The sequence below is a fragment of the Malus domestica genome, chromosome 15 (genome assembly GCF_042453785.1).
Source record: "Malus domestica chromosome 15, GDT2T_hap1".
In the NCBI taxonomy this organism is placed as follows: domain Eukaryota; kingdom Viridiplantae; phylum Streptophyta; class Magnoliopsida; order Rosales; family Rosaceae; genus Malus; species Malus domestica.
In genome coordinates, this window is record NC_091675.1 from 9882495 (window position 1) to 9894982 (window position 12488).

The 12488-nt window shown below is 37.9% G+C and overlaps 2 protein-coding genes across 4 annotated transcripts; both read left to right on the top strand.

Annotated features, from left to right (window-relative positions):
- Positions 1-4677: 4677 nt before the first annotated feature.
- On the top strand, positions 4678-10039 carry LOC103456266 (probable methyltransferase PMT26). 3 transcript variants are annotated; one of them, XM_008395951.4, is made up of 9 exons: positions 4678-5186; positions 5435-6544; positions 6629-6778; positions 7256-7526; positions 7972-8082; positions 8178-8352; positions 8741-9013; positions 9215-9409; positions 9519-10039. In XM_008395951.4, exons 2-9 carry the CDS (start codon positions 5486-5488, stop codon positions 9745-9747), a joined length of 2463 nt encoding a protein of 820 aa, XP_008394173.3. In that variant the 5' UTR covers positions 4678-5186; positions 5435-5485; the 3' UTR covers positions 9748-10039. The 3 variants fall into 3 exon arrangements, with proteins under 3 accessions (XP_008394173.3, XP_008394174.3, XP_017178626.3); XM_008395952.4 differs by having other exon boundaries at positions 4897-5301; XM_017323137.3 differs by having other exon boundaries at positions 4897-5186; positions 5402-6544.
- A 903-nt stretch (positions 10040-10942) lies between these two features.
- Positions 10943-12009, top strand: LOC103400271 (nuclear transcription factor Y subunit B-7). The gene has a single exon (XM_008338924.3). The coding sequence runs from the start codon at positions 11091-11093 to the stop codon at positions 11799-11801; it is 711 nt and encodes a 236-aa protein (XP_008337146.3). The 5' UTR covers positions 10943-11090; the 3' UTR covers positions 11802-12009.
- The last annotated feature ends 479 nt before the right edge of the window (positions 12010-12488 follow it).

A 12488-nucleotide genomic window follows, 5' to 3' on the forward strand; every position in this document is an offset into this window, starting at 1 on the left:
CTGCCAAGCGTGGATGAGTCACTATGAAGGAATGTTCTGAAGGACCATTTAAATGCAAAGGTTGCACACCACTTCTGCCATGCAAAAGATTGAAGCAGAAGGTTCAACGGTGAGCTGAAACAGATCACTACAGCACGACACCTTTCCATACCACATTCATTATTCCGTCAACAGCAAAAGTATCCCATATCATCAAGGTCGAACGTACTCTAGATTTGATGGACTTGTTTTGACCCTCAAATTTTTGAGTCGGCCTTATACTCTGAAGGGCACCAGAAAACCCTCCAGCACAGTTCAAGAATAAGCCTGTGGAAAGTTACTTCTTCAAAAGCAAAAGTATCTCATATCATCTCTTATCCATTTGCTTCTCCTTATCCTGGCAGTTGAATGAGAGACAAGGAGAAGGAGAACAATCAACCGGAAGCCGAAGTCAAACCTCTGATCCTGGGTTGCTTACTTGGAAGTTTGACTGCTTACCTTGTCTGTCACCTCTTTCGGCAGATCTCCTAGCTCGGCGACTTGGGGGACTCCTACTATAGGGTTTGTATCACACTTGACTAAGCCCGAAACTACAACTAAGCTTCAAGTGAAATTGATACATTACCTTGTGCGTCAACATCAGCTAAATACACCATTCCCGGATGGAGGAAAGGTACTTCCAGAGAAGGGCAGATGAAGATCAGACCACACTTCGGTACTTAGAAGTTTCATGATTACTCAAGGGATTGGATCTTGCAAGTCCCCAACCGAGGAGTTTCCCTCACTCGGGAACTTAGGGGAGCACTGTTTGTACCATACTTGACCAATCCCGAAACTACCGAGCACCGGCCAACGCTATACTGTCAAGGACCCAGAAGAGTTCCCCTCCGACCAGGAGGCCAATCACTACTCGACACGTGTCAAGATTAGAAGCCAATCAGAGCGCAGCACGTGTCGACATCAAGAACCAATCATAACATGACACATGTCAATGTGACAAAGCTACAAGTTTTTCTATAAATAGGGGTCATTCCCCCACAATATTGGCTAATGCCATTTGTGTTAAATCATTCACAAGAACTCACTAAATTGAGAGCTTGATCCTTTGTACTTGTGTAAGCCCTTCACTACTAATAAGAACTCCTCTACTCCGTGGACGTAGCCAATCTGGGTGAACCACGTACATCCTGTGTTTGCTTCTCTGTCTCTATTCATTTACGTACTTATCCTCACTAGTGACCGAAGCAACCAAGCGAAGGTCATAAAACCTGACACTTTCTGTTGTACCAAAGTCTTCGCTGATTTTGTGCATCAACACTTTTATACTCAAATGTCTCCAACTAGAGAGGTTTCTATTTTTTTGGCATCCTCATAATAATTTTGTAACTTTGTCTGGTAATTGTGTATCTTATATGTATATATGCATTAGTTTGATTTTTTAAGGTTTCTACATACCCTTTTTGTGCCAATAGCAACTAAGTTACCCTTGCTAGCCATTTGGATCTTTAATTAGTGAAGTGTAAAAGGGTTGGAGAGCTAAGCTCCGAGAGGTGGGAAATTTCTAGTAGAGTTAGCTTGATTTTTTCTCCAAATAATGGGTGGAAGTTAGTAATTAATAAAAGCTAATAATTAGGGTGAAGAGGTGGAGTCTATAGCATGTGTATGTTAGTCTATTTGCATGTAGATGACAACACTTTGTATTAGAAGTGCTTACTCATCAATCTATAGGAATCTTAATCATTAGGATGATATTCACCACCCTAAATAGAGGAAGATGACAACTTATTGGGGTTAGAACATTTCATGTGGCCTTTGATGTAAGGAACATCTTGCATGATATTCATTAGTTCATGATTAGCTTAACATTTGTTGTTTTTCTATTGAACCACATTTCATTCTTAATGATTACGACAACAATTGTTGATTTGTTATCGGAACTCATTTTATGTCTAATGATGGGCACGACACTTGATTTCTTTCTATTGGCACACTTGTGGAGGTTTTTGGAGAGGAAGATGTCATGCAATCTTTATAAGGGAAGGAGCAAGAACCAACGGAGGACATGGAGAAAAGAAAGGAAGAAGAAGAAAAAAAGAAAGAAAAATAACAACTCCAACAAAATGTCATCCTCCCTTTCATATTACCTCTTTATTTTTCTTTTACATATTGTTAAGGCTTTAAGCCATCTTTCATTGTATTTGTAAGTTTCTCATATACAGTGAAATACAATGAAAGCAAACCCCAGTGGATGTAGTCGATTTGGCGAGCCACTTAAATCTTGTGTTGTTTATGCATTTACATTTTGAGGTCATTGTTATGAGAACACTCCCACTAAATCATAAAAAATAAGGGGGACAAATCCCATAAAATGCATGAGAGCTTACCCAACATAATTGCTATATGGAACTCATATGGAGTCATGTATCAATATCACCTAGAGAGAGATGGAGTAAAATGGTAAAGTAATATTTCGCAATCAAATTGTTATGTGTTATCAATACTATATTATCAGTAATATACTAAAATTTTGACTACTATCTATTTTGATTAGTTTTGCATATTATATTATAGAACGTGATTATTGATATCTATATTACGTTGCATATACATGAGCATTCATGCAAAGCATGGAAAAGAGATGTGTTGTGTCATGTGCTCACTTGTGTAAAGTGTTTGTGTTGTGAAGTTATTCAAGGGCTAAAGCTTGTCTTGAATATAAAATAATGAAATCTTGTATATGTCAGGCATCGGGGGAATGGCTTGAATATACAATTGGGTGTCGGGGGAAGTGCATGTATAATAAAGTGGAAACAGAGAGTTTAGTTGCAAAAATTGGGTTAAGGGATGAACAGGAGTTAACTCATATTCTAAGGTATTCGGAGCCAAGTGGTATAACCATGATACGGGACGTGCAGGCTTGGGTGCCTTAGGTATGTGTTAGCGGGATTAGAAGGGAGTAAGTACATTCATGCATCTCACTTGCATATATGCATTTGAAAGAATTTAATTATTGTAGTTTTTGTTGTGAATTAATTTGTACACTATAGTTATTTCCGCTGTGTATTCAATAAATTTTATGTAGTAAACTCAAACGTTTTATATGTAAAAGTTGTTAACTAGTGTTATAGGATGTATTGAGTAATCAGCTCCAAAATTTTCCACCATATATTGGTTGTATAATTTATTTTTATAACCAAGAGATGACTCACACCCTAACTTGTGAATAGTCTTTATTCGCAGGTTAGGGCGTGGCAATTTTGATGTCATGGGTTAATTTCAAGGATCATTTGTGAGGAAAAAAAGGACTTATGAGGCCCATTTATGTGCCACATTAGCATTTAACTGATTTTTTAACATTATTGTGACGGAATGACCACATTGATTTGTGACACCTATTTTTAGGGACTACATTAATTGATTTTCAATTTTAAAAACCATCTCGATGGTGAGGGTCAATTTCAAGGACCATTTATGATAAAACCCATTTTCTTAATATATACGACCTTATTTAAATTAAAAGGTGAGACATGCTTCATAATAGGCTAACCACAATAATATGATTTGTAATTGTTTTTGCTAAAAATCGAACTAAGATCTCTTATAATGGGCTAGCCACAACCTAAGACCTATTAGTTACAAATGAAAAAAATATCACTAAATCGTAGTATTAAGTGTGACAATACATCAATTTTTATATTTGAACTATAAAGTGACTACTCTCAAAGCTTATTAACCTTTTGTTAAAATTTGTTTAATCATTAATCATATAGCTCAAAATTTTCATATTATGAAAATAGTAAATTGCACTAATAAAACAAATCATGACAACAATGCAAAGCAAACATAATTCGCAAATTTGAGTTTAACCAAGTTGTATATAATAATGTGTTTTGTTTTATGTATTGTAGTTTAAATAAAGTTTAGACAAATTTAATATCTTTGTACTCAAAATTCTAACGTGTCATTTTTTTTTTAGAAAAACTAATGAAAAAGACTTAAAAACTTGAAGTTTTAACGATAAGGACAAAATAAAGGGTAAAGTGAATAATATCAGGATTAACTTTTTAAGGTAAAAATGTGATTTTTCGTTAAAATGAACAATACTAAAAGTTTTCGTTAAAATTCTTTTTTTTTCCCGATTACATGAGAGGAAATCAAATATTTTGGACTATCTTAAAACTCTTAGTTAACACACACTGTCTCTCTCTAGAAATCTCTGTCTTGATCTTGGATTTTGGACTAAGTCCGATGGTTTAGACTTTCATATTCACAAATCGCATTAAAAAAAAGAGCGTACGTTGATTATATGACAACGACTTGGGTTTAGTATAATGGTTTTCCACCCAATAAGCCACCACGGTTCCATTTGCACCCCTTTCCTTGCATTGACTGCGATATTGATAATCCACCAAACCAATTGACGTCTGGCATTAGTCCGTAATTTAAGCATTAAGTTAAGTAAACCCCAAGCCTCAATAAAACTTTTCAAATTTCAATCCAATATAATCATTTCAATTTGAAGTAAATTTGACGACTAAATTAAGAAAATTATTATTAGTATTTCAAAAAAATCTTATTTGGCACTACTTACAACTGTATTTTTCTTCGAATTTTGAAGTTTTAATAACAATTTCCTTAAATTATTGCTCATTTAAATTTATACACATAAGAATTTCATGATATTCTAAGTTATTGGCTTTGGAATCCGCGACAATTTTAACAATTATTCTTGATATCTTTTCTCTCTGTATTTTTATATATTTGTTAGTGTAAAATAATCGCCATAAAACGATGTCATCGTTATAATAGTCATCATTTTTTTACCGACGCAGACTGTTAACAAATTTTGTTGAATCTAATTACTTTGTTTTGGCCCACCTTCTTTGTTTTGTTGTAGGGTACTGGAATTTTCTCCATACTTTCAATAGAAAAACTAAACTAATCGGGCCAAGGATTGGTCGAATTTAGAAGGATATCTCTTCTCTCTCGGGGTTGGCGTTCTTCCGCGTTCTCCACCCTCTCTCGTCTACAGGAAATCTTTCTGCTTTTCTTTTCTCTTGGTTTCTTGTCTTTTCTTTTCCTTTCCTTTCTTTTTCTTTCTTTTCTAATTGGAGGTGTTTGGAGATCGGAGAATGCTGGAATAATCCCTCAACAGCAACACAGAGGTAGCAGATCTGCCCAAGCAACCAAACAAAGAAGCAAACAAGGTACCTACTTGCCTCCAATCCAAAATATTTGAAAATCGTCAGCTCAGATTTCAACATTTCGGATCCGGGTTCGGATCTACTCTGCCATTGCTAGTTTGTTTGTCATTCTCAACCGGTATTACGTTATTTTGGGTTATTGGGTCTTTTCCGTTTTTAGAAATCTGTTTCCCTCCCTTATTTTCCATTTTTAGTTCGTTCCCTGTTAATTGTTACAGATCCTTTGCCGGATCTGTTGTTTCGGTTTTCAGGTGTAGATTATTTGAGAACAATCGGGTCTGTGATCTGCTTCTGGGTCGAACATGGCGACAGGGGGAAAATATACTAGAGTAGATAATAGGAGGCCGTCCTCCGCGAGTGGTTGCTGCTCCACCGTCACCGTTGGGGTGTTTGTGGCGTTGTGCTTGGTCGGGGTTTGGATGATGACCTCCTCCTCTGTAGTTCCCATTCAGAATGTGGATGTGCCCACGGAGGAGAGTAAGAGTGAACTCAAGGAGCAGGGCAGCAATAACGTCGGCGTCAAGGAACAAGCGAGTGACACCAATGCCAGGCAATTTGAAGATAACCCGGGTGACTTACCCGACGACGCAACCAAAGGAGACAGCAGCGATGGTGCTGCTCAGGGTGGAGACAAGCTACAAGGGAAGTCCGAAGAGACGACTGAGGAGAAGTCTGTGGAAAAGACTCAGGAGACACCTGAGGAGAAAACCCAAGACAAGACTGAGGAGAAAAGTGAAGAAAAGATTGAGGAGAAAAGTGAAGAAAAGATTGAGGAGAAATCTGAAGATGGCGACTCTAAGGTGGAGAATGGAGAATTGAATTCCGAAAATGGAGAAAAAAAGAGCGATGGCGGCGAAAAGGACAAGTCTGATTCCGGTGATAATGAGAAGAAATCGGATGATGACAGTGGTAAAAAATTAGACAAGTCCGAAGAAGCAAACGATACGGAGAAAGTGGAGGTAACTGATACCAAGGAGTCAAATGGGGAGAAAAAGGAAAATGAGCAGGCCAAAAACCAGAGTTCAAATGAGGTATTTCCTTCCGTTGCTCAGTCGGAGCTATTGAACGAGACTACAACTCAAAATAGTTCGTGGTCAACTCAGTCGGCAGAGTCAAAGAATGAGAAGGAGGCTCAGCGTGCTTCTGATCAGAAGACCAGTTACAACTGGAAAGTCTGCAATTCCACTGCTGGGCCTGATTTCATCCCCTGCCTTGACAATTTGCAAGCCATCAAGAGTCTTCGAAGTACCAAGCATTACGAACACCGGGAGAGGCATTGTCCCGAGGAGGCCCCCAGCTGCCTTGTTCCTCTTCCAGAAGGTTATAGACGCCCAATTGAGTGGCCAACAAGCAGGGAAAAGGTATATAACTTAGTCGATGTATAAATTCATTACCACATTGTTTCTGTCGTTTCTGAGATAGATTGATAAGGTGCATTCTTGCAGGTATGGTACTACAATGTTCCCCATACAAAGCTTGTTCAAATTAAGGGGCATCAGAATTGGGTCAAAGTTACCGGTGAATACCTCACTTTTCCCGGTGGTGGAACACAATTCAAGCATGGTGCTCTTCATTATATTGATTTCATACAACAGGTGAATACTTTTAAGCATTTGGTTGTTTCAAATACATTCCACTTGTATGACTTTGCATGTTGGTTTGTTCTCTCCGTAAATATGTATGTACATTTTTCTTCAGATGTCTCAGTGTGTGCATTCAATCCTTGTCTTCTCCCTCTCCCTAATATTTTTAATCAGCTCATGCTTTGGAGAATATGTCAATCTTGCTGCATCTATATCGTATTAATACCTATGCATTTATGATGAAGTATATGGATTTCTGTGTTTCTTGTTGCAGTATATATGACGCTCTGGTTAGATATGCAGAGTTCTAAAGAATATCTTTTTAAGACCTAGGCAGGAATTTCATCTGCAGGGTGACATATCTTGGCAACATATGAATTTCATGAGTTTTGGATGTGATTTACCAGTAGGAAAAAAAACTAGAAAAGACACATCTTTCGTGTTACTGCTCATCAAAATTACACTAACTTGGGTTCTCTTCTCTTGCAGTCTGTTCCTGATATTGCCTGGGGAAAACGTTCACGTGTCATATTAGATGTTGGATGCGGAGTTGCAAGCTTTGGAGGCTTTCTTTTTGACAGAGATGTCCTTGCAATGTCATTGGCCCCAAAAGATGAGCATGAAGCTCAAGTGCAGTTTGCACTTGAAAGAGGAATTCCTGCCATATCTGCTGTGATGGGCACAAAGAGACTTCCCTTCCCCGGCCAAGTTTTTGATGTTGTCCACTGTGCCCGCTGCAGGGTTCCTTGGCATATAGAAGGTAGTCCTTGTGAATTGATTTACAGTGTGATATGAGATCAAGCTGAGATTGTTGTTTAAAAATGCAGTTTCCTTATGTGTGAAATCAGGGGGTTGTTTGGCTGAGTTTTCGATAACTGTCATGCCTAGTTTAGGGTTTAGGTTGATAACTGGAAAACGATAATTTTCAGTTTTCTATATTATAACTTCTAAGTTGATAACTGGAAAGAGATTTTCAGTTTATGGCGTATTTTGTTTTCAAGCTTGTTTTCTTCTTTGAGCAGTTTTCAAATTGTGCTGCATATTTTGCACTCGTTCATGGTTTTATTGATAGAAAGCTGTTTCTGAACTGACACACCAAAGAAGCCCCTAGATCTTGAGCCAGTCTTTTCTGACATAGTAAGCATAGGAAACTTATTTGGTTATTTCTTTTCGTTTGGATATTCACCAATAAACATGATGTGCAGGTGGTAAGCTTCTGTTGGAGCTGAACCGAGTGTTGAGACCTGGTGGTTTCTTTGTATGGTCTGCTACTCCAGTGTATAAGAAGCTGGGTGAAGATGTTGAAATATGGAATGGTACATAATTTGAAACCATATGTCTTTGGAACTTTTGAATTGGAGTTGTTTGATTAATGCTAACAAGTCTAAAAATTTATGGGAATTATCTGCAGCCATGAAGGAACTAACCAAATCAATATGCTGGGAACTGGTGTCAATTACTAAGGATACAGTAAATGGAGTTGGTATTGCTATATACAAAAAGCCTACTTCAAATGAGTGCTATGAGAAAAGATCACAGAACGAGCCTCCTATCTGTGCTAAGTCTGATGATCCAAATGCTGCCTGGTACACATTATATTCAGCTGAACCTTTTCTTTCTCTTTTAGTTTAATGAATCTAGTGAAACAATTTTTCTCTCCAGACCTTTGATTTAGTTGCCTAAAGTATTTCTGGTTGAATTACTAAGTTCTGTTTCTCGCTTAATGAGATTGCTGAACTTGGAGGAGAAAGGACATTGTTTCTGTATACTGTAGTTCTAAAACCATGTGAAAATAACATATTATGATGCGTTTGGAAAAGCAAAACTAAAACCTCATAGAATGGAAAAGCAAAACTAAAACCTCATAGAAATGGCAATTGTGTCACTCTTGCCAAAATTTGTTTGATGCGAACTCAGAGATAACTTTAATCTAAGCTCAATAGCTACCCTAATCTTAATTTTTGTTGTGTACAGGAATGTGCCATTACAATCATGCATCCACAAAGTGCCTGTTAATGCAACAAAACGTGGGTCTGAATGGCCTGAACAATGGCCGGTGAGGTTGGACAAGGCACCTTACTGGTTGTTAAGTTCCCAAGTTGGTGTTTATGGAAAACCTGCTCCTGAGGATTTCACTTCAGACAATGAGCACTGGAAACGTGTGGTGACAAAGTCATATCTGAATGGAATGGGGATTAACTGGAAATCTGTTAGGAATGTTATGGACATGAGAGCTGTGTACGGAGGGTAAGAAAAATCGTTCCTTGATTGTCATGAATAGTGTGTTTTGATGCATGGAAAACCACCATCTTTGTTATAATTTGTGCTTTACTGTTTATCTTTATTATTTTTCTTGACCTTGCCAAAGAATATGTACAAGTGAGATGTTGAGTTAGAGGCGGCTGCTTCTTTACTTTTTTTACCTGTGACTTCTGGTTGTGCTTGCAGATTTGCTGCCGCTTTGAAAGATTTGAAAATTTGGGTCATGAATGTGGTCTCGGTAGACTCTCCAGACACACTACCCATAATTTACGAGCGAGGTTTGTTTGGTATGTATCATGATTGGTGTGAGTCATTTAACACCTATCCAAGGTCTTATGATCTTCTCCATGCCGACCATCTGTTTTCCAAGCTTAAGAAGAGGTATGCATACTATTCCATTTCTCAGATTCTCTGTCCGCGGCAAAGCATTTGTTATTTCATTCACCAATTCATTTCGCTGTCTAACTTTGGAATGGCTTATGAATGACAGGTGCAATTTAGTGGCTGTAGTTGCGGAGGTTGATCGAATCCTTCGACCAGAGGGAAAGCTGATCGTGCGAGACGATGTTGAGACTATTTACGAGCTGGAGAACATGGCGAGGTCGATGCAGTGGGAGGTTAGCCTGACGTATTCGAAGGACAAGGAGGGATTGCTTTGTGTGCAGAAGTCCATGTGGCGGCCCAAAGAGTCGGAGACACTCAAGTATGCAATTGCTTAAGCGTGGTGGTCGGAAGTCGTGGTGGTCGGCAGTGGCTGCTGGCGTTGCTGAGGATATAATAGTTACCCATTTATATTTTGTTTTGGTTGCTAATTGAAATTCATGGTTATATTAGCCTTTTGTTTCGTTTTAGTTAGGGCTTGTAGTCTGTTCATTTTTTTTGTTTACAATATTTTGTTTTCGTTGTCGGGAGATCGGTGTTTGGAATTCCACTGTAATATTACCGTACTGGTTATTGATGGAAGAAAAACCAAACTATTGGTTTATGTAATATCTGAGGATTTCGATTCTATTGTTGTGCAGTGCTTTTGCTCTTCTTAGAGGAGAGATTTTTCAGTGCCGGGAACACGGTTAGTAGATTGGGTATATTGGTTGAAATTTAAAAAAAAAAAAAAAATCAAACCATTGTGTTATGACATTTGATGTATCGAGCAATGTTTTCAGCTTATTGAAAAATTTCTCTACTCAGAGGTACTCTCAGCCTCTTTTATTTAGTGATTCGGGGACATAATTAGTAATTAATCCTCGTATGTTTTCCCATAATATGATTGGTTCATAATTTATTTTATGAAAATAAAAGTTAGAAGTTCAAAGCTCAACTTTACTTTTCGTTTTATTTATAAAAATAAATAAATACAAGAGCATGACTTGCTAGGATAGGAGCTAGCATTTTAAGCTTGATATACCGTGTGATCGATGCCCTTATAATTCCTTGTGTCTAGACCCTAGTGGGTGTCGGAAATTGAATTAGAGTCTTATCTACAAGACAAAACTAGATGGTGGTCAAGTTGACGTGAGAGCCATTTTATAGTGTTAAAAAAAAAAAAAAATCAGAGGTGAAACCTTGTAGCAATGGGAAATGCCTCGCAACATAAATGTTTTTATGGTCACTTATTAACTAGTCATCCATCTGATGATCGAAAAATGTTGTTAAGGTTTTAATTTCGATCTTTGATATCAATTTCAATCAAATTCAAGGACGGATGATTACAAATTTTTAATCACCGAGTGACCAAGAGAATAAGACTCTGCCACGTAATTAGGGAGTGAAATTTATTGAGGGGAAAGGGTTGCTTAGATTAGGTGAAGACAGTTAATTAGCAGATGTTGACTCCGGGGAGATAGAGCGAGTCCCTGGGATTTTTAATTGCTCAAAATCAACCAAAGCTAACACTCCCTCTTCACCTGCCTATTTTTCTGCCCTCTTTTTTCCTTTGTTTTGTTTCTCCTTTTTTCTTTCTATTTTTCTGCGCTCTTTTTTCCTTTGTTTTGTTTTAGCCCATTCAAAAACCAAAATCCTCCAAAAGCTATCTCTCTCTCTCTCTCACCAATCAATCACTAATATGAAAAGGGAAACGGATGATGAGAGGCTATATGTGCCAAGTGGAGGAGGAGGAAGCCCAGAAACCCCATGCAGTTTAAAGAGCAGTACTACTGCTACTGCATGTGCAAGTGCTAGTAACAACAACAACAATCACCAACACCACAACCACCACAACAAAGAACAAGATAGGTTCCTTCCCATCGCCAACGTCGGTCGCATTATGAAGAAAGTGATTCCGGGCAACGGAAAAATCTCAAAAGATGCAAAGGAAACTGTCCAAGAATGCGTCTCCGAGTTCATCAGCTTCGTTACAGGAGAAGCATCCGACAAATGCCAAAGAGAAAAGCGCAAGACCATCAACGGCGAGGACATCATTTGGGCTATCACAACGCTCGGGTTCGAGGATTATGTACATCCATTAAAATCGTACCTCCATAAATATAGAGATCTCGAAGGAGAAAAGCTAAACGTTCCAAAGCAACAAAGATCGGAGCAAAGGCTGCACCAGCAACAACAACAACCAGATCAACAGGATCATCACAACCAAACTTTACTACCTTACGATAATAATAGTAGTAGCAGTGTATATTCTTCGACGACGAATGTCATATCTCAGCCGTCATTCATGGCTGATCATCATCAGGCCTTTTCTTTGCCTTTCTCCCCAAGTTCAATTCAAAAACAGTTTCAGCCACAACAGGATCAGATTGATTCAGTGGGGCATTGGTAAGAAGATATTCAATCGGGCCTTTTCTCTTCGTTGTTGCTTGAGTTTCCCCGGCCTACCTACCCTCCTTATATGTACACATATATACATACATATATATATATACATATACATATACATATATATATATATCTATATCGTGCTAATCAATACAAATGTAATTTAATTAATGTTGTTGACAATATATATAAACACTTACGTATGAACTCAACTCCACCTTGATTGTTTGGATCATAAGGAAGTAAAAGTGTGTATTTAATTGGTAAGAGTTTATGTCTTAGGGTTTTCTTGTAGATAGGATTTGGTTTCTTTCCTATAAGGATTAATTAGGGTTTGTTTGCACCATATCATATCAACCACAAAACCATCAAGTACCTGTCAATTATGAAGCACCATGAATGCACCGAAGTGTCTCCTACTAAGGCATTCTTGCCGAAGCACATGAACCAACCCTGCAACAAGTGGGAGCCAGCCACAACACGCAACAGCCATGTACCCTTTAACTATCTCCATAACTAATCATAACGCGACAAGTGACAACATCATATTAGCTACATTCAAACCGACATTGGAAAAGTCAAAAAAGTTCCACCAACTTGCCTTTTTAAAATGGTAATCTCTACTTCCTTCTAAAGGTAATTGTTATTACTATTCAAAACTATATTTACCATTAAACTCGGCCACATGGTG

Coding starts and splice junctions, on each gene's coding strand:
- LOC103456266 (XM_008395951.4), top strand. CDS start 5,486: ATGGCGACAGGGGGAAAATATACTAGAGTAGATAATAGGAGGCCGTCC. Junction 9,014..9,214: donor ATGAGAGCTGTGTACGGAGG/GTAAGAAAAATC, acceptor TTGTGCTTGCAG/ATTTGCTGCCGCTTTGAAAG. Junction 9,410..9,518: donor TTTTCCAAGCTTAAGAAGAG/GTATGCATACTA, acceptor TATGAATGACAG/GTGCAATTTAGTGGCTGTAG.
- LOC103400271 (XM_008338924.3), top strand. CDS start 11,091: ATGAAAAGGGAAACGGATGATGAGAGGCTATATGTGCCAAGTGGAGGA.